Here is a 27,733-nt window from a genome sequence, read left to right on the forward strand (position 1 = left end):
CATTGCTTCTATTAATTCATCCTTCATTCTTTGAGAAAACAGCCCTTAACTCCAATGGTTAGAACCTGTTGCTATAGAAACAATTGCCTGTCATTTTAGATTCACAGGACCTCCAGATTTAAGAGGAGAGTGGATAATAAGTTTGTAAAGTACCTTATTCTTCATGTCACTAGAAGTCATAAGGTTTTATGAAAAGCCAGCCACAATTGCATAGCTAAATACTGCTTTACAGTGAGTACAGCAAGAAGGCAGAGGAAGCCAGACCAGAAAAGAACGCATTCTTGCTTTCTTGACACATTGTTCTTTATCACAGAGATGGGGAGACCACAAGGATTAGAAAACTCTCCTTGACTGCTGGGGGTGGGGGTGGGAGGCAGACAGTGGACCTGATTCAATGTGAAGGCTGGGAACACCTTAACAATTTGGGCCTTCACAATACTGCTACCCTCTCTTAGCACAAGATGTGGCCCCTGCATATAGCAGGGTTACTTGTTTACTCACAGAAACCTAAGAACTTGGTCCTTAAAAGATGCATCATTATTTTTATTTTTACCAGGTACAAAATAAGTAGTCAATGATCAATTAAACATTATTATATTTTAGAAACTCCAGGTGTCTCTAAGTTATTTTCCTTTAAAGAACACACAGTGCATTAGTTGATGGGGTCCCACAAAGTTAGGGAACATTAAGGAAAATTTCTCTTACTATGTGACCTTTAGTCCCTTAAAACAACAATGCTTTCTAAATTTGTTCTGATACCCTCCCAAAAAATGCTATGCATAGTAACCAGATGGAAATTTCCTATTAAATTTTTATATTCAGGCAATTAATAGAATTTTCTATAAATATAATCACAAGTCATCAAAGGATAATACAGAGAAATCCAATTCTTTGCTATCTTTTACTTTTTTATATAAAATTCTGAAATAGGATTAATGCTCAATACTAGGGCAATACTCCAAAATAAGTTTTCATTCATTTGTAAAGACAAATCTTTGAACATTCTGCCTGAAACATTTTGGTATTTTTAAAAAAGATTTATTTATTTGAAAGAGCTAAAGAGAGAGAGAAAGAGATTGAAAGAGAGAGATTGATTCATTTTCCATCTGCTGGTTCACTCCCCAGGTGGCCACAACAGCTATGGCTGGGCCAGGACACAGCAAGGAGCCAGGAGCTTCATCTTGGTCTCCCACTCTGTGGACACTCTGTTTTTTGTGGGTTTTTTTTGTTTTTATTTTTTTTTTAATTTATTTGACAGGTAGAGTTATAGACAGTGAAAGAGAGAGAGACAGAGAGAAAGCACTCTGGTATTCTTAATACCCCTAAAGTTGTATGTGTATTTTATTTATTTTTTTGAAAGAGAGACAGAGACAGATAGATGAGAGAGAGAGAACACCCACCTAGTGGTTCACTTTTCAAATGCCCTCAGCCACCAGGGCTGAAGTCAGGAGGTGGGAATACAAGCCTGACCTACTATGTGGGTGGCAGGAACCCAATCACTTGAGCCATCACTGCTACTTCCAAGTGTCTACATTAGCAGGAAGTTGGAGTCAGCATCCAGAGCCAGGAAAGGAACACAGGTACTCCAACATGCAGTGTGGGCATCTTAATCATTAGGCTAAATGTCCACTCCCAGTTTTGGCTTTTAGTCCTGTGCTCTGAAAAGTGAAGTATATTCTGGAGACTTTATTAGACAAAGGAATGTCTATGGCTTAGTTCTATCCTGATATGCTTGAACATTCTGATGTTACCTCTAAAGGCTTTTTAAAATTTTTTTCTTGAGATTTGACATGCACATAGACATCTCTAAATTTTTTTTAAAGATTTATTTATTTACTTATTACTTCCTTATTTGAAATGCAGAGTGATGGCGAGAAAGGGAGAAAGAGAGAGAGAGAGATGATCCATCTGCTGCTTCACTCAGTAATAGCTGCAATAGCCAGGGATGGACAGGCTGAAGTCAGGAGCCAGAAACTCCATCCTGGTCTCCCACATGAGTGGCAGGGGCCCAAGTACTCGGGCCATCTTCTATTGACTTCCCAGGATCAACAGCAGGAAGCTGGATCAGAAGCGGAGTAGCCAGGACTTGAACTGGCACTCTAATGTGGGATGCTGTCATTGGTAGCTTAACCCACTGTGTCCACAGTGCTGGGACTTTTAGGGAGGCCTAAATGCTTCAAAAGCCAAGTACAACAGGTCAGTTTTGCAGTACACTTATTGTGTCCTAGGTATTGTGTTAAGCACTTAATATTATATCATTTAATTTTAACAGTCCTTTATGGCAGGTGGTATTATTATTATTGTTATTATTATTATATAGGAAAATGGATGTTAGAGGGATTAAGTAATTTAACCAGTATCATATAGATGGATGTCAGAAGCAGAATTCAAACCCAAGTTTTTTCTGAATCGAGATACCTCTCAGGATAAAAGAAATATCTCCCCAGGGAAATCTCACACAGATAGAACTGCTGAAGTCTGTCACCAATAAACTCTAGATTTATTGCTTGCCAAAACTATTTCTGAAACTGTGCTTCCAGGCTTAATGACTTCTATACCTATAGAGTCCAAGTAAACATTCAATTTATTCCACGTGAAGTGAAATGAGACCGATTCTGTGATGCTTTTACACGAAAGGAATGACTCATAAGTGGTAGCATTTCAGACTCTGAACTGGCCTGCTAGGAGAACTATTTATGGAAAATCAATCTTTTTAGCACCATTTCTACAGCCACTTTGAGTAAAAAGAAACCATCTATTCTGGCTAGGATACTACTGTTTTTGTGCATCCACAGAGCTAGATGGTTTAATTTCATGACTCTCTTGGGGTTCAGCATACATGATAAAAGTAATAATAAATAAATCAAGAGCAGTTTCCCTTGATTCGAGCTTAACTAGTTATAATACAAATTGACTTCTTAATTTCAACTGTCCATAAGCTGAAATCCTTTACATCTACTGGCAAACCAGGAAATAAACAATCCTCTGTAATTAGATGTGATCAACAAACCTTCTGGCAGGAGGTTAAGGCTTTGAACAGCAAGTATCAATATGAATAGTGTCTACTGTGAACTATAATATTGCAAATGAATGGCCCCTTAGAGCTAAAAGGTGTTTGTTTCACTGTCAGCATTGAAATATTTTATTCATTATCATGCCAAAGAAATCAATACCAGGTAAAGAGAAATAGAGTTGAAAACAGTATCTTATTTACTTAGGAAAACTTAAGTCTTCATAAATTGCAGAATATTCTCACTCAACTTACTCCTGGGCCCAAGGATTTGCTTTTAAGAGGTTGATCTAAGGGGCCGGCACTGGCACTGTAGCCTAACAGTAAAACTGCCATCTACGGTGCCAGCATCCCATATGAGCATTGGTTTGAGTACTGGTTGCTCCACTTCCAATCCAGCTTCCTACTAATGTGCCTGGGAAAGCAGTAGAAGATGGCCCAAGTTTTTGGGCCTCTGCACCCATAGGGGAGACCAGGAGGAAGCTCCTGGCTTTTGACTTTGGCCTGGCACAGCCCTGGCCATGGTGGCCATCGGGAATGGAACCAGCAGATAAAAGATTTCTTCTCTCTCTCTGTCTCCCTCTCTCTCTGTAACTCTGCCTTTCAAATAAATGAATAAATCTTAAAAAAAAAAAAAAAGTTGATCTGTACCAGTTCATAAGAGTAATTTAAGAGTAATTGTGTAATATTTTGCTTCAGAAGGCTTTCCTAGAAGGAGCTAGAAAAAAATATAGTTAAATATTGTTTCTTTTTTTAAATTTTATTTAATGAACATAAATTTCCAAAGTACAGCTTATGGATTACAATAGCTTCCCCGCCCCCATAACTTCCCTCCCACCCACAACACTCCCCTCTCCTACCCCCTCTCCTCTTCCATTCACATCAAGATTAATTTTCAATTATCTTTATATACAGAAGATCAATTTAGCATATATTAAGTAAAGATTTCAACAGTTTGCATGTGTGCAAACTGTTAAATATTGTTTCAATCATGGACTGAGCAAGAAATATGAGGGTACTTCCAAAAGTACCCTGGAAAATGCAATTAAAAGACAGGTTAACTTGTGAGAAAAATGTTGAAACCCATGCATATTCAGAGTTGTCAGAGTTCATGGAAAATGTATATTATGAAAAAGGTGCATGGATTTTTAAGAAATTTTTTGCACCAAAATAAACTTTTAATTGTTTTTCCACTGATTTTTTTTTTTTTTAGTTCCTTCTTGGATGATGCATTCAAAAAGTTTTACTGAAAGAGTTTACTGAAGATGCATTTACAAAACAATGGGTAGGTTTAAGGTAACCAGCCAAGGATGGTGTGGCACCTTGGGATTACAAAGAGCAGGAAGCCATTACTACTCCATGGTCCAAATGCTTAAAAATGCTTCAGGGAAGAAAAGATTACCAATAGTATAAACAATGCATATGAAAAGCTTTATAACATACAGTAAATGGAGAGCCTTTATAATACATCACCCACTAATAAAAATCAACTTAACAACATGAAGAATCTAGTAAACAAATTAGTAAAATCACATGAACAGACTGTTTTCCAAAAGAGAAAATGCATGTGGGCTAGTAGACATGTGAAAAGTGTTTAGCTCTATTGAGACCTATTTTTCCTCTCAAATTATTCTTTTTAAAAAAGATAACAATACAGGCATGGATACAGTGAAATGGGTCTTTTGTGTACTGTTAATGGAAAGTTTAAATTAGTGAATCTTCCTAAAAATCAATTCAACAGTAATTACACAAGTAATTCTATCTTAAGGGAATAATTAAGAAATGTAGATAAGGATCTATGCACAAAATGTGCAACAACACAGCATCATAATAATGGGAGGAAGGAGGAAACAAATGTCCAACATTTAATGCAATGTCTAAGCAAATTAGACAATATTCCTTTCTTTTTTCTTTTTTTAAATGTGTTTGAAAGGCAGAGACACAAAGACAAAGAGAAACACAACAGACAGGCAGACAGAGGCAGAGGTCTTCCATTTTCTGGTTCACTCCTCAGAGGCCAAGGACAGTCAGAGCTGAGGCAGGCTGAAGTCACATACTCAGAACTCAATCCAGGTCTCCCACGTGGGTGGCAGGGACCCACATACTTGAGCCATCACCTGCTGCTTACCAAGATATGCATTATCAGGCAACCTGAATCAGAAGTAGAGCTAGAACTCAAACTCAGGCACCCTGATATGGGATACAGGCATCCTAAGCTGTGCCAAATGCCCATCCCCCACAATATCTACTTCATCAAATTTCATAGAGGCATTAAAATTATATTTATATAAAGTTTTAGTATGCAAAATCATATGTACAATATAATCACAGCCAAGTTTATGAAAACATCAAAATGTTAATTGTTGTTCTTTCTCTACATAATGAAACTATGGTAATGAGTCTTCTTTTGCTTTTTCCCATCTTATAAATACCTTAGAAAGTTTTGTAAAATGAGGATGTATTAATTTTTTTTTTTGACAGGCAGAGTGGACAGTGAGAGAGAGAGAGACAGAGAGAAAGGTCTTCCTTTGCCGTTGGTTCACCCTCCAATGGCCGCCGCGCTGATCCGAAGCCAGGAGCCAGGTTCTTCCTCCTGGTCTCCCATGGGGTGCAGGGCCCAAGCACTTGGGCCATCCTCCACAGCACTCCCAGGGCACAGCAGAGAGCTGGCCTGGAAGAGGGGAAACCAGGACAGAATCCGGTGCCCCAACCGGGACTAGAACCCCGTGTGCCAGCACCACAGGCGGAGGATTAGCCTATTGAGCCACGGTGCTGGCCTGGATGTATTAATTTTTAATTAATGCTCATGTTGTATCAGTCACTGTACTGGGAACTAGTGTTTAATTTTTATATTATAACTTTTTAAATAATAGGATAACAAAGCTACTGCTTAGTTAGTATGGAAAAGGAGAAGTCATGTCCTACATATTCTTCATTTGATCTCTTTGCTTTATACTAACTTTCCAAGTCAATAGGAATCTTGGCTTCCCTCTCTTCAAAATAATATACAACACCTCATGGAAGGGAAATCGATAAACCTCTCAGGGAATTTTTTAAAAAGCCAAAAAACCCAAGAGGATATTTTTATAACCTCCTAGTAAGTTAATTAGGCAGAATTCTTAAATAGGACAAAAAAATGCTAACTAAAAATGGAAAAGGTGATAAATTGGGCTAAACTAAATTAAAACTGTTTATCAAACCACCTTATTAAAAGGGTAAAAAGACAAGTCACTGAAGAGAAAAAAGTTTTTATACTTCATCTGTAAGATTTGTATTCAGAATATATGAAGAACTCGTACACAATAACAATAAAAAAGGCAGGCAATCAAAAAAAAAAAAAAAAGGAGCAAAGACTTGAGCAGACAATCACAAAAGTATATCCAAATTACAAACATGCAAGCATTACAAATCTTATTCATAATGGAATACAAATTCAAAGCAAAATGTAAGGACATCATTTCACCCCAAATTAAAAAAGCAGATAGTAGCAAATATCAACAATGATGTACAGTTACTGAACTCATATACGCCTGGTGAAAATACCAGTTGGAACAATCACTTTAGAAAACTACTTGACAGTATCAAAAAAAAAAAAGCTAAACATGTGTGAACCTCATGATCCAGGAATTTTAGTACTAGGTATATATTCAAGGGAATCATATGCATATGTTCTTAACAGGACAATTGCCAAAAACTACATGTAACCCAAATTTTCATCAACAGTGGAATAAATTAATAAACTGAACTATATCCATTTAAGCAACACTATGCAACAATGAGAATTAATTAACTACAAGTGCATGTAACAAGTATTTATGTCATAAGTATAGTATTGAATGAAAGAAGACCATATGATTGTATTTATTGTGAAGTTCAAAAACAGCTAAACTAATCTCTGGTATTAGAATTCAGGATAACAGTACCTGTAAGAGGAGGACAGCCGGAGCATCTGAAAGGGAGGGAGAAGGTAGCTTCTTGGGTCCTGGTGAAGTTGTTTCTTGAACTGGCTACTGGTTATACTGGTGTACTTAGTTTATGAAAATTCATCAAGGCATACTTTTCAGTATATATGGTAAACCTGTTAAAATTTTCATTGCTATGTATATTATATGTGCTTATATGTGTATATACTATATATATTCAAAGAGCAATATTTTTTTGACAGGCAGCGTCAGACAGTGAGAGAGAGAGAGAGGCAGAGAGAAAGGTCTTCCTTCCATTGGTTCACCCCCTAAATGGCCGCTTTGGCCAGTGCGCTGCGCCGATCCAAAGCCAGGAGCCAGGTGCTTCTCCTGGTCTCCCATGCAGGTGCAGGGCCCAAGCACTTGGGCCATCCTCCACTGCACTCCCAGGCCACAGCAGAGAGCTGGACTAGAAGAGGAGAAACTGGGACAGAATCCGGCGCCCCAACCAGGACTAGAACCCGGGGTACCGGCGCCGCAGGTGGAGGATTAGCCTAGTGAGCCGTGGCGCCAGCCAGAACAATATTTCAAAATATTGAATTTTAAAGACATAATTGGCTTTTATTGATAACTGATGAATTGGGCTCATTCCAGCTACAAAATGGGGCTTGCACTGTGGTGTAGCAGGTAAAGCCACCACCTGGCTTCAGATTGGCGCAACTCCAGCTGTTGTGGCCAACGGGGGAGTAAACCAGCGGATGGAAGATTCTCTCTCTCTCTCTCTCTCTCTGCTTCTCCATCTCTAACTCTTTCAAATAAATAAATCAATCTTTTTTTTTTTTTAAAGGTGGATTGATTAGGATCTGGTTGTTTCAGCTTTCTTTCCTTGTGTAGGTTAAAGTAAGGGGTCTTCCTTCTCATGCCATCTCAGACTGAGACCATTTTGATTGGTTGCTGTGAATCTCCTATTTCCTAGAAAACTGGCCTGTTTGGGGGTCAGGCTGTCATCTCTCTCCTGATTTATCAGAAGATCAGTTATTGAAAGTAAGTGGTTTAGGTTTTGGCTTGGTGACACAGAACTATAGTATGAGTGACTCTATTTGGAATAGGTCTGCCCATGCCTAGTAAAAGAATTCAGTCCATATCAATGGTCTCTCATAATTTCTGCTTAACAATATGCATACTTGTACATCTAGGTACATAAACATACACACACATATATATTCCACCCACAATATAGCCACTTCTGACTTCCTCTACTGTTACCTCAAATCCAAGGCCACTGCAACTGTTAGTAGCTTTTACCCAGGTTCCACTCTTGTATCCCAATAGTCTTCACCTATAGTCAGAATGATCATTTTTAAGAGAAGCCAGGTCATATCTCTCCTCAGCTCTTAACCCCTACTAGTTTTCCATGTGAATCAGAGTAAAATCTTCAGAGGAAACAGATATCCCTAACAGCCTATATTAAATAGTCTCACCCATATCTGTTACTTAACCCTTTACTCTGCTTTATTTTTCAGTATTGCTCTGAAATTGTAATTGAAATACATTTACTTGGTTATTTATTTATAATTTGTCCTGTCTACTACTGGTATGAAAGCTGCATGATAGCAGGGCCTTTGTCTTTCTGATTTACACCCCTAATATCTAGGAGAATCCCTGGTATAAGGTAGTTAATGGATAGATGGATGAGTGGGTAGATGAAGTTGTCACCAAAAAATAATAAGAAGTGGATAGAACACATATTATTATCCTTCTTTTTTAGCTTAGGAAACTAAAAGAAAATCACATTACTTACTTGGTGTTCCTCAGGAGCACATCCCAGGCTGCTGTTTTTCTCTCCACCCCCTCCTCTCACTGGATCCTCCACTCCCTTCTTCACCTCCCCCAAAACCACACAAGCACACACACATACATATACACTTGAAACATACACGCACACACACACATACACATAAAAACACGATCATAAAGATAATGAAACACGAATAATTCTGATAGCAATATGAATGTAAACTGTGTTCATCACCATTTTTCACTACTTTACTAACATATATTTTATATTACATAAGCATATATTGTGATATATATTGAAATTAGTAGTACATAAATGTCTCACACATATGTAATATATAATTATAGATTATAAAATATACATAATTAGAGCTTATATAATCCTGATGGTTCAGAATTAAATGAGCATAATATCCAAGAAAAGATTTATCATACTGGGATTAGGGATTTTTATATAAGCCATGCTTTAGGGACATGATTTTTATATAAGCCATGCTTTAGGGACATATGTCGTTTCTGAATACATTATAGCAAAGAATCTATTTGTTTTGTTTGCTAAAATGTATCTGTTTAGAACCTGGGGCTGGTCCCTTCAGCATCTTGCATGAGAAACATTTTAAAACAAAGTAAGACCATTTTGTTAGGTCCTGTCTTCATTGCACACTTTTCAGGTCCTCAAGATGAACTGTTTCTAAGTGAATTTCTGCAGAAATTGAGATTGTTTCAGTAAGAAGTCTCACCTCCCTGTTCTCAGAATGAATTGTAGAGACCTCCAAGTAGATGGGTGTTTAAGGTTAATTGCTGTTTCCATACAGATATCAATTACCTTTTCAAAGGGCTATCCAGTGGGATTTACCTCTTGGCAGTTTGTCTAAAAACTAGCTAAATGTGCAAACATGGTTAGGGAGGGAGAGAAAATTCCAATCTGGTGGTCAACCTAGTTGACCTTTCAGTTTTTTTGTTAAAAAAAAAAGAAAGATCTTAGGCCTTTTCAGCTATTAAATAGCTGACTAAACACTTTCCTTGGTTAGTTTGAGGTTTTATGTTTTGTTGGTGTTTAATTTTTAAAAATGGGAAGCTTTGTGATACACACTCTAGTATTGTTCACATTCAGGAAACAGTAAGCATAACATCAACCATAACTTAAAATCACATTAAATAATGAGACTCCCCAAATCCATTCAGTGTAGTGAGGCCAGTGTCACAAGATCATTTGTTCATCAGGTAGTTAAAGCTTTTAATAAGGCAGAAAACAATGGTCAAAAGGAATGATGGCTTTTACATCTGAGAGTAAAATAACCATTCAAGGTAGAAGAGAAAGCAATGTAGAAGTTCATTTTGGAGCTCAGACTTGCAGATCAGAAGGGAAAAGTATGGGGGAATGTGGATACATGCATGACTATAAGGCAGGAACTCTGGATTCATCTTAATAGTCCAGTTTGCACGCTGTGTAACCCAGGGCAAGTTATTTAACCTCTCTGAATCTCACCTTCCTGGGATGTCAAAGATGGTAAAAAGATGTTTCTTGGCAGGACTTTTTTGAAGATTAAATGAGGTCCTAGGTTTTTTTTTTTTGTAAGCTTTATAGCCATAGTTCTAAATATTTTTTAGCTCTAATAAGTGTTTATGATTATTACTGTGCTTAAATGATTAGGTGACTACCCTCCCTGCTTCTCCGTACCTCCTAAAGCCACTTCTCTAAAGCATAGCTGAAGTTGTCCCCCATCCTTGAGGTCTGCTTATCCCTACTGTTTTAGCTTGATGCTATTTCTCACTAGGATTTTCCTTATGTTCTGTACACATGAAGCAGTTGAAGTTTTCAGGATGGAACTGTGGCCTTCTCTGAAACCCAAGTTTGTAATGCTATCTACAGATGAATGAGCAGTTCCCTGAAACCTTAGCGGTAGAAGGACTGGCGATGGATATTAAAGAGTAGGGAAAATCTCTTCCCTCTCCACCCAGGGATGGGACAGTGTCCCATTTTCCTAAATAACTTCCTGTCTAATGGAAAAAGTTACTCTCAATAAACACTTATCATATGCCAACTACTGTCCTATGTGTTATTTCATGTAATTTTCACAACACATGAATGCATTCTCTAGTATTATCACCACTTACAGACAAGAAAGCTATACTAAGAGTAAGTTAGTAGGCTGACCAATGTTACCATACATAGTAAGTGGCAGAGTCAGGATTTGAACCAAAAGCTGCCCAATTCCTTTTCCAAACTCTTTTCCACTTGTTAATTAATCAGCTATCTTCTACATTTCAACATATTGTACATGTCTGTGTTTGCCTTTCTGTCTCTTTATAGTTTTATCCTTAGTGCACCTATAATGATAAGCTAGTGGCCTATAACAGAGATGCCAACAGTGTGGTCTCACTGCTTAAGGAACTATTAGAATGTATTGGCAGAAAGATGACAGGCGAACAGATCACGCTATGACATGGGAGGATTTAAGAGGTCATAACAAATGGAGCATCAGTTTCCTCACTTGTAGTGTGGAAATCACACTCGACCTTAGAAGGATGTAGCAAAGACTTTGATCATAGCATGTGGTCAGTATAAAAAATCTATAATGCTGCCAAATGGTCCCAGGACAGTAACTAGGATACCAGACTAGAAAAGCAAATTTGAGAGCCCTGAATGCCAGTCTAAAATGTCTGGCTCTTCAACTAGATTTAAAACAATTGTGCTGATGTTAGTGATCATTCTAAAAAGAAATTAGAGCTGAGGCTATGTTCCATTACCTTTCAAAATTTATTGTGAGATGGAGTTAGTGGAAGGAATTGGAACTTACTTAAAAGAGTTTTGTATTTGATGTACTAAAAGGAAAGATGATATTTTCAAGTTTGATGCCCTTTATTTTTTCTTCCACAGTAATTAGCGAATGCCAAAGGCAGCAACTGGAGTCCGTGAGCTACTCCTCTCGCTATGCTCTGGGCCTCTTTTATGAAGCTGGCACGAAGATTGATGTCCCATGGGCTGGGCAGTACATCACCAGTAATCCCTGCATACGCTTCGTCTCCATTGATAATAAGAAGCGCAATATAGGTCAGTACCCCCATTATTTGCCTTAAATACAGTAACAATGGTGGGTGTAGATCATGAAAAATGCTGTTTAATTGAGTGTTGCCATTCTGAACAGAGCAAGCATTTAACTCCAAGCCACAGGGGATAAAATTTAATGTCACATTTGCCCAGTAATAAAATACATAGTGAAACCAGCAAAGTTTTCCAGAAAATCATTCACCACATGGTTTGTATTAGTGAGCTCAGTAAAATAGTGTCAGAAGGATTAAGATTTCAAAATGGCTCAGGTTCCATTATTTCAATATAGATCTATCTATATGCAAGTATATCTCTCATCATTTGTTTTTTGGTGGAGTTTTAATTTTTTTTTTTAATTTGCTTTGGGCTTTTTAAACTTGGAAAGTGCTGCTCTTCCACATCCCCTGCTAGAAATAAAAGGTGAATTTTATTTTTTATGAAAATCCTTTACTTCAAGATCACTTATTGTATATTTACATTTCATCTGGAAAAATACATCAAAAGTACTTTGTATACAGTGTAACTAAAATTATAGGTAAAATGTTTCATGAGAGCTTCACTAGGATGCAGTGAAATCTACACTCCACCTTTTTTTAAGACAGTCATAAGTATTAGATTTTGAGTTGTAAAAAAAACATAACTGATTCATTTCAAGCAAAACGGTGAAAGTGTATTCTTACGTGTAAGACTGTGGTGACCCTAAGATACTGCTTTTCTTAATAAACTGTACTGATCTAAAATGACTAACCTCTTGAAAGGAATCACCATTTCAGTCTGCTGCAGTATTTTATAGTGTAGTGATGGTTTCATGAAGCCATTAGTTAGAGGTCCTGCTTGGTAAAATCACCAACTAACATTTCTTGGCTTTCCATAACTCTATAATGATAGAACTGGGCTGGAGTATGGTTCTTGTATCAGAGCACATGATCTTAGAAAAATGTTTCTTTTATAACTTAAAACTCCCTAAGGGCTAGACTGTTTATGTTAACATGATACCACATGTATGTCCAATCATCAGCTCATGAAATGCCCTAACAGCAGTGGACTAACCATTTTTAACTCTACAACTGCTTTGTTCGAAGAAAAGGAAAGTAACCCCTGATCTGCTCATGCCATGTATTGCAAATTAGACATTATCCTGTGTCTATTGTTTCATAGACATGATATCTTTCAGGATGTATTCAGCTGTATGTAAGGGGAAAAACCATCTACATTTGTACAAACCACATAAGGACATTTGTTATATTATCTATTTTGGAATGAACTCTGTCTCCCCCAAATTCATATGTTGAAACCCCAATCCCAATGTGGTTGTATTTGGAGACAGCGCTCTTAGGAGGTAATTAAGACTGAATGTGACCATAAGGGTGGAGTCCTAACCAACAGGATCGGTGGTTTTATAAGAACAGCAACAGAGAAAGTCTCTCTCTATCCGGGCTCACACATGACAAGGAAAAGCCCTGTGAGGACCAAACGAGAAGGCAGCTGTCTGCAAACTGAGAAGAGAACCCTCATTAGGAACCAAATCAACCAGCCTTTTGACCATGAACTTCTCAGCCTCAAAAACTGAGAAATTTCTGTTGTTTAAGCCATCCAGTCCTTGGTATTTTGTTATGGTAGTATAGACAGAGCTAACTAACCATTATCTAACAAAGGACTGGGAGATTTTAGGATTGCTTGATTCAGGAACTAAGCAACATTTTCAAAACATCACAGTTCACCTTTTTCTACTCTTGATGCTGACAGTCCTCAGAGGATGGGTAGTAAGATGACAACAGCTGTTGGAGTCACATCAAAAGTCAACAAACAGCTCAGGAAGAGGAGGGATTATCACTGACTCTGTTCCTTTCTAAGAATCAGGAAAATCTTTCCAAAAGTTTGCTAACAGACTTCTGTTATTTCATTGAGCAGAGTGGGTTACTGATCAATCCCACAGCAGATACTGACAAAGTGAGTCGGAGCCTAGACAATCCCTTTAGACATGTGAAGGCATAGCTCCCTGAATAAAATGAGTTTTTGGTAATAAAGAAGAAAAAAGTAGTGGTTGCTGAGTTGGCAATCAGTAATGCCCATTGCCTTCAAGTAGTCACATCTTATATCGTAAGTAAAGTTCTAAAGTTGGCAATATAAACATAAGAGTCTTGTATCTTCAAAATTACCTTTAAAGTCTCTTAAGGCTAGATGACATTTTGGATAATGACATTAACAACTTTCAGTAAATTCAGTAGAGCTGTTATTCTAACACTCAATAGATTGCAGTTTTTTGGGGGAGTGAGGCCAGATTAAACAGTTTGCATTTATAGGAGACAGTGATATTTTGTACTACGAAAGGCTCACAGGAAGGAAAGAAATAATCAGAACTCCTAAAAAACTAAGTCCACTGTACCAATGGAGTGGGATAGTAGATAAAACAGCCACTCTACAGTACAATAACTATAAAATTGTGCAAATCTGAAAGAATATAAAAATATCAGATTTCATGTGATTGGTAGCATTTGAAATACTAGGAAAAAATTTTTTAATTTTTATATTACCAATCACAGTTTTAAAATTGGAGGTCCAGGTTGAGTTAGGAACCGTGCTTTTGCTATAGCCCATGATGGTGCCACATTTTAGCTAGCGCTAGAAATAAAAAGTACCTGCTTCCCTCTCAAGTTGTATGGAAAAATTAACTTTCAATTATCCAAGTTTCTTTTTTTTTTCTTTTTTTTTTTTTGACAGAGTGGATAGTGAGAGAGAGAGAGACAGAGAGAAAGGTCTTCCTTTTTGCCGTTGGTTCACCCTCCAATGGCCGCTGCGGCCAGCGCATTGTGCTGATCCGAAGCCAGGAGTCAGGTGCTTCTCCTGGTCTCCCATGGGGTGCAGGGCCCAAGCACTTGGACCATCCTCCACTGTACACCCTGGCCACAGCAGAGAGCTGGCCTGGAAGAGGGGCAACCGGGATAGAATCCGGCTCCCCAACCGGGACTAGAACCCGGTGTGCCAGCGCCGCAAGGCAGAGGATTAGCCTGTTAAGCCACGGCACCGGCCCAATTATCCAAGTTTTAAATTACATGAAACCTCCAGTAATGGCATTTCTTAACATAAAATCTAAGTACTTCACATTTTAACTAATTTTCCAACTATCTGGAGGCCACGGTACTAAGAATTCACATACTATAAATGCCCATGGAATGTAACTCCACTGTTTTTAAATACATAAATACATATATATATATATATATATATACATATATATATATATGTATGTATTTAACTAGGTTAGCAAGAGATATTCTATTATGCCACTAATATTGGCCCCCATACTTTATTTGGGGTATTTGATAGAATTGAGCATTAGTACTGTAATATACACACCCAACTAATGAAGAGAAATAATAGAATTCTGTCAAGGTAGGGCAGCAACAAGATATACAAAGGGAGAGTGGGTGTTGAGCCTAGCAGTTGGGATGCCTGTGTCCCACACTGAAGTGCCTGGGTTTGGTTCCCAGCTCTGGCTCCTGACTCAAGCTCCCCACCAGTGTAGATCCTGGGAGTTAGCAGTGATGGCTCAAGTGATAGGGTTCCTGTCAGCCACCTGGGAAACGCAGGTTGCATCCACAGATCCCGGCTCCAGCCTTGGTGTAGCCATGGCTGATGCAGGCTTTTGGCTGGGATCTCCCTCCCTCCCTCCCTAACAATATTTTTTTAAAAGATTTATTTTATTTATGTGAAAGACAGAGTTACAGAGAGAGGTAGAGCCAGAGAAAGAGAGAGGTAGAGAGAGAGCTAGAGCAAGAGCGAGAGAGATCTTCCATTCACTGGATCACTTCCCAGATGACCACAATGGTCTGAACTGAACTGATTCCAAGCCAAGAGCCAGGAGCTTCTCCCACATGGGCACAGGGGCCCAAGGACTTGGGCCATTTTGTCTTGCTTTCCCAGGCCATAGCAGAGAGCTGGATTGGAAGTGGAACAGCTGGGTCTCCAACCAGCGCCCATATGGGAAGCCAGCGCTGCAGGCTGTGGCTTTAACCTGCTGCACCACAGCACTGGCCCCAACAATAATTTTTTTAAAAAGATAGGTTGGAAGAGTCAGTTCCACAAAATACAGTCTGTCGTTAGGCCCTGAAGCAAACTAAAGGATAAAACAAAGGCTCAGTTCAGACCAAGCTCAAGGCATAATCATGTTCCGATGTCAGGAATAGACTGCATATATAGAGAATTGCAACCAGAACCAAAGTTTCTTTAGGCAGGGGGCTAATTTCAAAGATGTACAGATCCACCTTCAAGCACCAACAGTTGTAGGTATAGCCCAATATACTTGTGTTTGTGTTTCTTAAAGTGTATTGTATGGAACACTTGTTCCCTGAGATGATCTTCCAGAATGGGTTCTGTCATCAAATAAGTTTGTAAAATGCTGCAGATTTTGCCCCTGATTTGGAGAATCTCAGGACATAATATACTCTAAAAGAATATTCCTACAGAAAGGACACTTTTCACTTCATTTGGTTTATAATTTCCCAAATGTACTTTACCATGGCACATTTTATTTGAGTACCAAACCTACTAACATCCTACACATATGGTTTCCCCAGGGCATACTTGAGAAATCTTGAGAAATCTTGACTAGATGTTACCTTTTGTGCTTCATGCATGGGCAGAAATTTTAGACCAGATAATTGGGATAGGGGAGACTGGTCCTGAAGGAATCAGTAACGAGATACCTGACACATTTTGGAGATGACAGAGCCCTTATTGCTGATGAATTCAAATCCTGGTGGGGTAAGAATTTGAAACAATTTAGGCTAAAATAAAGTCTTTACCATAGCAATGTGGATTTTTTTTAAAAAAAAATTCTTAAGACTGGCATAGTAGAAGGAATTTTGACTTTAAAGACATAGAATCAAATTATGATTCTGAAATTTGTGCTAGTGACATGTGCTTGCATGAGCCTTGTATTTGTAATGCTAGTTTTTGTAACAAATATATCCAAAAACTTTAGTGGCATAAAAATGATAGAAGTTCATCTCTTGCTCAAATGAAGTTCAAATAGGTGTTAATGATTGGTAAGTGGCTTTCTTGAAAGCAGCTGTTAAGGGACTCAGGCTTTCTCCATCATTTGACTCTGCCAGCTTCATCAGGTAGTTCACAGAGCCACTGTGCTCATATGCAGCAGATCAGTAGGTGGGAAAAGAATGAAAGAGAATACATGAAAGATTTCTAGGGGCGGGCCTAGAAATGGTACATATCAGATGTGTTTGCATTCTATTGACTAGAATGCAGTTACGTGGCTACACCTGTTTGGAAGGGAAGCTAGATCTACCTATGCATGTAGAAAGAAGAAAAACTGAATTTGGTGAACACATCTAGCCAAGCATAGATCCTTCTGTAAAGGGAACATAATAGATATGCATGGATGATAAAGAAGTTTCAAACACCAGTGCAAACCATTCAATAGGTAGTTGCCACCTAGGACAAAAACTAATAATGTTTCCAAGACTGGATCTAGAGTCAGCAGAAGAGGATCACAGCAACAATGACCAATGTCTGTGGTGGAGAGGGCACAGGAGAGTGGTGCCACAGTGAGCCATATTGATCTCCCAAGAAGATCTGAGTCTCCCCAAGGTCTTAAATTCAGCTGCACCACCTACTAGCTATGTGTTTTTGAATAAATTACTTAAGCCATCTGTTTCCTCATCAATAAGGTAAGGAAAATAAATGCCGCCGGCGCCGTGGCTTAACAGGCTAATCCTCTGCCTTGTGGCACCGGCTCTAGTTCTAGTTGGGTTCTAGTCCCAGTCAGGGTACCGGATTCTATCCCGGTTGCCCCTCTTCCAGGCCAGCTCTCTGCTATGGCCCAGGAAGGCAGTGGAGGATGGCCCAAGTCCTTGGGCCCTGCACCCGCATGGGAGACTACAGAAGCACCTGGCTCCTGGCTTCGGATCAGTGCGGTGCGCCGGCTGCAGCGGCCATTTGAAGGTGAACCAATGGCAAAAAGGAAGACCTTTCTCTCTGTCTTTCTCTCTCACTATCCACTCTGCCTGTCAAAAAAAAAATGCCAACCACAAAGGATTATTGAAAATTAAATTGATTTGAACATATAAAGAACATCACACTGTACTTATCAATTAAGTCAGGACATATGGATACTACTGTTATAATTAATAATATTGGTCTTCAATTTAAATATCATATTCTACAAAGCAAAAGATGAAATATAAAAGTCTAAATTGGGCGAATGCATTTCCCAGAAAAAGATAGGAGTCAAGGCAACTTAAATAAATAAAATGTGGAAGTGGCCCGAAAGATGTTTGGTCAGAATTTCAGCATGCTTTCCTGTTCATCTGAAGGCGTGTTAATGATCAATAAAGTATGCATGGGACAGCAGTCTGAGGAAATTAATACATTCTGCAAATCTTAAAATGGTATGGCCAATGGTCTTAATTATGTAGCTTTTGATATCTGATCAAAGAAAACAATACAACCCATCCAAAAAGAGTACAAGCAAAAGACAAAAACTTCCTCGTTACAAAAAATTTTTCCTTACAAGGATTTTATTGCTAGGATACTTGAGTTACAAGCACTAATGTAATGCATAATGACTTTTATAAAAGATGCAGACATGTTATTCCATATGGCTATTTACTGTATCAACTTTTTATAAAATACAAGTGCATATTATGAATTCCTGTGATTAATTAGTTGCCTTGTGAACTAGTAGTTGCTTCAAATCTAGTAGTTGCCTTGTGATCACTTAAAGGAGTTCATGATTACTTGATTTACACATACATCTATACAACTGATAACACAAGGTGGTCTGCTTTAGCATTTGAATAGGTGTGGAATTATTTGGACTTAGAGAAAATGCAGTCCTGACAGGTACATTTTTGTCTGTAGAAAAAAGAGAGAAAGGGGAAAAGAAGGAAAAAGAAAATAAAAAATGAAATATAATATGAAAATCTGCCATGTTTCCAGATTATGCTTTTGTTTTAAAATATGAGGGCACTCAGATAAAATATCAATCATCTTAAAATAATTAGTTACAAAAATCATGATATAATTTCTTTTATATAACACACATAGTCAATTATGTAATTAATACTTTCTATATCTGTTGGGGCAGTTTAATTAACAGCAGTCAAATACTAATTGCAAACATCCATCTCATTATTACAACAATGGCATAGTATCACTTGGTTGTAGTATCACATCCAGCAGTGATCCCTTAGGAAGAATATATAGGTGACTATGTATGAAAATACATACAGAAATTTGTGTGTATATCTATAGATAATATATATTTGTACATATATATGAGTGTGTGTAAATATGTGAGAACTTCAAAACACTCATGAAAAATGGAATTAAAAGTTTACTTTGGTGCAAAGTTGAAATCCACACATAGTTTTTTCCTAATATGTATTTTCCAAGATGCTATAGAAACCATTTGTATGCATGGATTTCAAGAAATTTTTCCAACAAAATAAACTTATCTTTTAGTTTCATTTTCATGAACATTTTGAAATACACTGTGTGTGTATATATATATACAAATATATACATCACATATATTCACAGACTCATATATGTGTGTGTATATACTTAACCTAAAAATATTTGTACATCAAAAATGGATACATAACAATAAATGTCTATTTGTTGTCATTTAAATTAATAGGTACAGATTATAAAAGTCTTACTTCATATAATATTTCCATCTTTTAAAAACAAAAATGGTCTTTCATTAGAGAGTGAAATAACTAAGCCCATTTTGTAAGGAGAACATTTGCACACAAAGTTCAAGCAAACAATAGACCCCTTTCAGCCTCTCCTGTCAAGCTGTCCCAATGGGAAAGATTTACATCTAAGATAACACTTGTCTGCCCACTTGTCAAGCAACTTAACTCACTATTGAAAATCAGTGCCAGAGATGGAAAGAAACTAGAAAATCAACTAAAATAAACTTTAAAAAAATACCATATGGTATTTATTACTTGGAAATGTTTATATTATGATGTATGTGGCATATATGTAAAGGAGATACATGCACAAACACCCACACAAATGAAGAGGTTTCAAAAAGTTCGTAAGGAACAGTGCTTAGCCTCTCAGTTAAGACACCTGTGAAGATACCCAGGTCCCACAAGCTACGTGGCTTCAAGTCCTGGCTCCAGCATTGCATCGGCTTCCTGCTGATGCAGATCCTGGGAAGTGGCAGTGATGGTTTAAGTGATTGTCTGTCACCCACCTGGGAGACCTGAATTGAGTTTCTGGCTCCTGGCTTTGGGGCCCTAGCCCAGTTCAAGCTGTTGCAGGCATTCGGGGAGTAAACCCAAAGGTAAAAGCTCTCTTTCTCAATCTTTCAATCTCTCTTCTTTCTCCCCTCCCCTCCACCTCTCTCTCCACCTCTCCGCTCTGTCTTTCTACCTCTAAAATAAATTAAAAAGCTCTTGGGAAAAAATAATGTGAATTTTCCATTATTTTTGAAGCCTCTTTGGGTACTATGTATTTAAGTCCTATTAAATTTTCAGCATAACTGAATTCCCAAATACTTGATTAATGCTTTTCATTCTGAGTTTACTCTATTTAATTAATGTGTATAATACCAGTATGCATGGATTTCAAAATTCAACTCCATTTTCCACAAACTTTTTAAATGTCTTTTAAGTGCCAAGCATTGTGCTCAGAACTTAGGATTCTGTAGGTCCTACTCTCATGACATGTACTTTCATAAAAGTCTGTTCAAATGAGAAATTCTAAAGGAAATATGAGTAGATACATGAGGATCTCTTGAGCTGGCGATTCTGCAGTCCATTAAGAGTTCTCATGACTGTAAACAGACACACTGATCTATGCATATAGAATGTCACACCAGTGATCAAAATTGGAAGGGGCATATTGCCTTGTGACAATACCATGAACCTTTAGGAGAACACTAAGACCTTTTGTTAACATGCACCCAAATAATCTTTTTTGGAGGAAGAAATGAAAGATGGTAGCTATAGAACATTTAACAATTACTAAATCAGAAACTTTAGTATGGCCTATTATTTTTTCTCTTCTGGGGATGCCAAAAATTCGATAAATGTCAATAAGTCATGAACTGTCCCAGAATCAGTGAGCAAAAGTAAGAAGAAAAGTCTGGAGTCTACAGCTGCATGGTGTTTCTATGGCTATAAGCAATTCCAAGTTATAGAGTTTTACAGCATCTACACTGAGAAGAGAAGCTTAAGTACCCTAAATCTCTTTTAGTGCCATCATTTCACCTTTGTGTTCCACCTACCCTGCCCTCTGAGAATGGTACTAGTATCTTCACTTGTGGTACTGGCCTAAACTTGTCACTGGTAAGGCTGAGATTTACAAAAGACCTTCAGGTTGTCCATGAATTAGTCTAAGATAGAAGAGCCAGACGTGCTAGTGACTGCGGTCATTTCTACTTACTGTTTATGGGGTACAAGAAAAGAATGAGCCAGCGCCGTGGCTTAACAGGCTAATCCTCCGCCTTTCGGCGCCAGCACACTGGGTTCTAGTCCTGGTTGGGGCGCCGGATTCTATCCCGGTTGCCCCTCTTCCAGGCCAGCTCTCTGCTATGGCCCGGGAGTGCAGTGGAGGATGGTCCAAGTGCTTGGGCCCTGCACCCCATGGGAGACCAGGAGAAGCACCTGGCTCCTGGCTTCGGATTGGCGAGATGCACCGGCCGCAGCGGCCATTGGAGGGTGAACCAACGGCAAAAAAAGAAAGACCTTTCTCTCTGTCTGTCTCTCTCTCACTATCCACTCTGCCTGTCAAAAAAAAAAAAATAATAATAAAATAAAATAAATTTTAAAAAAAGAAAAAAAAAGAAAAGAATGAAATCAGACAGCTGTTTATGATGAAAAAATGGACAGACCTGAGATTTTCAGGTCATGAAGAGAACAACAGAAAACACTGACAGAGGCCAGCATCCATGCTGCCAATTTAGAAAGGAAACAGCCAGGAGAAACCCCATGGTCTACTGGCTTTGTGAAGAGGGTAAGGATGGCCAGTGTAAAGCAATGAGGGCAAATAGCAAAGGTTAAGTCATAGGTATATAACTGTGCTCTAATGAAGAAATAGCTGTATTAAATGTAATACCAGCTAATTTCTGCTATTTATCATTATAGTCCTTTTTAACAAGATAGTCCTTTTGTCTGCCCAATACCAAGAAAGATTAGATACCAGTTTTGGTGTGGGAGGAAAGAAACTGACACATCCTGAAGCACTGGGGAGAAGCAAGAGCCAAGAATGGGAAAGAAGAAAAAGAAAACTATGCTGGAAGGCTCTGCCTTGACCTAAGGGGTTAATATGTAGATTTTTAAACTGTTGATTGCGTAGTTTACTTTGAGACCCTTCTATAACTCCCAACAACCTCACCATGGCTCTTTTTTGAGCAACTGATTTGTATCAGTGGTTGCTTTTAAACATTTATGGGTCCCCCCACCCCGATTTTATTTGAAAGAATAGAGAGCCAGAGAGCCAGAGATCTTCAATCCCCTGGTTCACTCCTCAAATGTCTACAACAGCCAGGAACCCAGAACTCCTTCTGGATGGCAGGGACCTAAGTATTTGAGCCACTATCTACTTCCTCCCAGGGTGAACATTAGTAGGAAGCTGTACCTGAAGCAGAGTAGCTGGGACTCCAATCGGGCACTCTAGTGCAGGCATCCCAACCAGTTAACTGCTGTGCCAGATATCTGTCCCTATATATTTTTTTAATTTACAAGTCTTATTTAAAAAAGTTTTTAACATGTAATATTTCTACATTTTTATGGGGCACAGTGCAATATTTCAACACATGCACACTGCTAACTGATCAAACGAGGTAGCCACCCTTTCTACTTTATTCTCTTGTCTTTGTGTCCCTTGCCTACCAACTTCTTTCCTGTTCTTTATAAAATATATAATGCATTATTGTGAACTCTAGTCATCCCCTTGTACTGTGGAACAGTAATACTGTTACTTCTCTCTGACCATGTTTTGGTACCCTTTATTCTCCGTGGTTGCTTTTTATTGGGGTAGGAAGGTTGAAAATTAAGATAGTCGAGGCACATTTTGGAATATGTAAAATGAAATTAGATAGGAACTTTATGGTTTCTTTACATTCATTTGCAGAAATTTAGAACTATTTGAGAACATTATTCCAAATTAAGACTCCTCATCCTCTGGACCTCAGATATAGAAAGCTCAGCTTGTTGCTTCCATAATATCTGCAAACCATGTCAGTCTGTTGAGAGAGATGGAAATTGGAAAAAGGCCTTCTCTGTGGGACTGAGCTGTTTCAATAGATCTTGAAGTTAAGTCCTTACTGTGGTCTAAAGGGAAGCTGTCAACACTCTGGGTTGTAAGCCAGGGCTCAAAATAATGTGCACTGCTCTGCTTCCCAGACAAGTGCCTGGTTTTCATCATTCTAGAGGCATCTCAAAACCTTTGCAAGTTGAGAACAGCATTGTAAAACTGCGTCAAGCTCAGACAGCTTTTGAGCCTCAGGTCCTGAGAAATGGTCAAGACTTGAGCTGGATAAGAACTTGACAAGTCTTCACTGTGGTCCATTTCATCCAGGACCATGACAACACTATCCCCAAGAGTTGGCAATCTTTCCTTTGCCTAGAGATGCCTCAGAAAATAATTCACCACTTTTCTCACTGTCAAGAATTCTTTCTCAGATCAATCTAAATGTCTCATAGTCTAAAAGAATTGATATGCCTGACTGCAGAGCCTGCTGCTTTCTCCAAAATTAGAAGTCATCTCCTTTAGTGAGAATACATGCTGTTATCCATCACCCAGCTATAAACCCAATGATCCCTCTGAACTTGATCAAGATGGAAAATAAGATATCAACGCTAACATCATGGTATAGTAGAAATGAACATTTGGTTCTCAATAAATATTTGTTGAGCCAGTCATCCTTTATGGAACTCTGAAATGCCCTTCATTGGGCCTGAAGTAATATTGCAATTTAACACTTCAGCTGCAGTCACCCACTTATCAGGCAAGGAAAAGTAATAGCTAGTCAGCAAATTGTTTATATCTAAGAAAAATCAGGTATCTGTTACCACTACCCTTTAGATCATATCTCTATTTAATTGAAGCCACTGAGGAGCATATGTAAGACTGGGGTAATTAAAATGACCAGAAGCCTCTTTTTGGATGCTCTGCACCATGTCTACAGTGTTAGGAAAATTTGACTAAATAGTATTGCCAATAAGACCTGGAAGTTTTATCAAGCCCTCATCTGAGGTACAAGTATTCTCAGTAACAATTTCACTAAGATCTCTGGAGAATATACATCTGCTTTGAATGATTTCCTGTAACACAGACCTTGATTTCCAAGGTTACACTTCAAAGAATCCTGTTGTTCTCTTTGAGAAAGATATTTCTTTTCAATACTCAGTTAAAGAACAACTGTGCTGCAGCTGAGATATTTAACTTAGGAAGTATGTGATAAACCCTACAAATGTGCTATTTCTCTGCTGCAGTTTAGCACTTACCTATTTTTTATGTCAGAATGTTAAAATTAAATGATATCTTATAAGAGAATTTTGCCATGAATGAGTTTATATCAACCCAAGCTTGGTGAGTGATGAATTCTTTATTGTATAATTTATGACTTGGTTTTTGTTATCATGGGTGGTCAAAAGTAACTAGTATTATTATTCAGCATACAATATGTTTTGGAATCACACAGACCTAGTTGCAAATTATAACTCAAAACTAAGAATTAGGTTGAACCATATAATATTGCTGTCTTTGTACATTAAAAATGGTAACCAGAATTTTTTATGTGGTTCTTGGGATTCAACTAATAGCTCCATTACCATGATTAAGTTTCTTAATCTATTTAAGTTTCACTTACCTGTACTATAGTATATGTCTTCCATAAATTTTTTTAAGAATTGAATGAGATACTTTTCCAAAACGTCTAGAATTATGCCTGGCAAACAATAGGTACCTAGTAAGTGACTGCTTTCTTTGTAATTGTTGTCACATAAAGATTATGTTTTGGTTTCAATCAGTTATATACATTTTCTGCATTTTGAGAGAAAGAAGACAGAGGGAAAATGACAATAGTGCAGGTTTAGTTAGATATTTTCTTTTGCTATAAATAATATCACTTACAACATTGGGGTAATAAAGAATATTTCATTACCTGAATAAGGTGTTAAGATCAGAAACTATTATTAGATGCAGTTCTTTGTTTTTATGAAATCTCAAATCACTTTTGTTAAAAATTTTTCAAAAAACATACAGAGTATTTTAGAAGAGTAATATGCTATGAAGTAAGTCATCAGCAAATCAAAGGGCTGAGGCTAATTCAAGAGAGCTGGTTTCAAAGTCTGACTGCAGAATCTCACCACAGGAAATCACTTTTTTGCATTTCATAAATACTTTGTATCAATTAGCATTTTTAACTCCCTCAGTCTAAGGAGTCAGTCTAAGGAGTGCTTTAGTTTATTACCAGTGAGTTTCTTAATTGACCCAAGAAAGCTTTGATGCGTTCTCTAAGTCATATGTAGGTCCTTTTTTTAATGATCATTAGACTTACAGACTTCACATATGTGCTCACTTATACAATGAGAAGAATCCACAGGTACAGTACAGGACATTGAATTCCCTGAATATTATGAATGAATATTAAACACTGGAATCTGAAAATAATCTATTGAAATCCCATTAATATTTATAACTGATCTGTGGGGCCAGGGGACTTCTTCAGTATAAAATATTCCAAATTCATGTTTATGAGAATGAAGCATCATTGAATTTAAAATATACTTTACCTCACTGAAATAGATTTCTATTTTAAATATACCTAGTAAGTTGTTGTTGTTATGTATCCTTACATTATTTAATAGAGTCAGGAAAGACATTTTAGAACATTAAGCTCACATAACCCTTATCTGCTCTTTTTTATTAAAAATAAAATACCTGTTTTCCCTTCTCCAGGGTATTCATAATAGTGGTTTCTAGGACTAGTTAATAGTATCATAAAAATTACAGTCCTTTTCATTTAAGAACTTTTGCCAAAATACCCAGATCTAATATTAGGGTAAGAAGAGACTATCAAACTGTAACAGGAAGAGTAATTCCATTTATCTTCTTAGGAAAAGAGATAATAATGTCCACAATAAACCAGTGGAGTTCCTCTACAAGTGAGACAAGAATATTTTGACTCTATATCATAAATAAAAACTTCACCATTAAATTAGTCTCAGTTTTTTTGCATTCTATGTTTTATAATGTCAAGGCAAAAACTGTCTTTAATAAACCAAATGAACTAAAGCAAAACTTTAGGGCAAAGCCTCCAGCCCAGAGATATATTTAATCCATTTACAGAATTCTTTTGAATAGCTGTAAATCTAAAGCTGAACCCAATCATACAACTATAGTGATAAAGTGTTATCTTTAGAACCATACCAGTGTACTGGCTCAAGGGGAGAACCTTGCCCAACACAGGAAAATAGTCCAATCATAATACTGCTTAGCACACAAAAGCCCGTATAGGGCATGATGTTCAATAGGCAAAAATAGTAAGGGGTAGCTACACATTGCTAGTGAAAATTAGGAAAGCAGAGCATTTTAATGAATCATCATCATAGAAAACCAAGGATTCTTTATACACTGTTGAAGGAGAACTCCAGTGGAAAACCAAACACATTTACGACAAATCTTCTGCTCAGGTACCTGGGTAAGGCCCAATTAAAGGGCCTTTCCATTTTTTTTCCTTTTGGCAGTGCAAATAAAAGCTGCCAACAGTCTGAAAATTTCCTTGTGTCCCAGGATAAATCAATGTTTTCATAAAATGTGGGAAGTCTTAAAGAAAAAAATGTCTCCCAGATCCTGGAGTATATTCAGTCCCACTACATGTTACCTTTTCTTTAAATAGTAAGAATCTATGGAATTTTTAAAGGTATCACTGAATGAAAATAGAAGAAAGATTATTTCAGCCCAAAACAGAAAGTAGAATTCAAAATATACCTGAGAGTGTGTTAAAAAAAAAAAAAAAGTTATGTATTTTAAGCTCAAATTTAACATGTGCAGCACTGGCCCTTCATTATCTACTTTCACAATTTTGAAATTGTTCCTCCTCCAGTCTTCCCTGTTTCTGAAAACAGAGTCACCAATCTCCTAGATCAAAGCCATTTTAATGCACAGAAGATTACATCTCAAATCCTCATCATGATCTCCAGGTAGTGAATGATCGTTTATAGCAGTCAGAAACGTTCTTCTATAAAGGCCAAACAGTAAATACTCTAACTTCAGACTTTGTAAGCCATACAGTCTCTGTTGCAACTACTCAGATCTACTGAGGTAACACCGATTATAGACATTATGTAAAGAAATGGCCTGGGGCTGGCGCTGTGGTACAGGTTAATCCTTGGCCTACAACAGGCATCCCAGATGTGTGTTGCTTCAAGTCCCAGCTGCTCTGTTTCTGATCCAGCTCTCCGCTATGGCCTGGAAAAGCAGCGGAAGATGGCCCAAGTCCTTAGGCCCCTGCACTTTCGTGGGAGAACTGGAAGAAGCTCCTTGCTTCTGGCTTCGGATCAGCTGTGTATCAGTCATGTGAGGAGTGAAGACTGTCCCCTCTGTCTCTCCCTCTCATGGTCTGTAATTCTACCACTCAAATAAATAAATAAAATCTTAAAGAAAAAAAAAAAGAAAGAAAAGAAAAGAAATGGCCCTGCCTATATTCCAATAAAACTACTTATACACACAGTGGAAAGCCAGATTTGACCCAAATTCACCAAATCCTGATCTCACACAGACTTATCTTACTAGCTTGTCACTTCTTAGCTTATGTAGTTGTCCAGTCATACCTTTCTTATCTACCAGTCTTCTCACCTCAAAACCTTTCTCCTTTTTGTTCTCTCAGTCTGGACTGTCTCAGTTTAAATGTTACTTCTATAATATCCATTCCTAAATTCCCAATTTAATTTGATTTTCCTAATGTACTCTTATGGTACTCTAGAT

General features: G+C 37.7%; 1 protein-coding gene across 1 annotated transcript in view; it reads left to right on the forward strand.

The window, feature by feature from the left end:
• The window catches only part of RNLS (renalase, FAD dependent amine oxidase), a 297,638-nt gene that overhangs the window by 215,418 nt on the left and 54,487 nt on the right, over positions 1–27,733 (forward strand). The window contains exon 5 of the mRNA XM_062214903.1: positions 11,591–11,764. Within this exon, the coding sequence (XP_062070887.1) occupies positions 11,591–11,764 (174 nt within the window). The remainder of the gene's footprint in view (positions 1–11,590; positions 11,765–27,733) is intronic.

Source organism: Lepus europaeus, chromosome 17 (genome assembly GCF_033115175.1).
Source record: "Lepus europaeus isolate LE1 chromosome 17, mLepTim1.pri, whole genome shotgun sequence".
In the NCBI taxonomy this organism is placed as follows: Eukaryota; Metazoa; Chordata; class Mammalia; order Lagomorpha; family Leporidae; genus Lepus; species Lepus europaeus.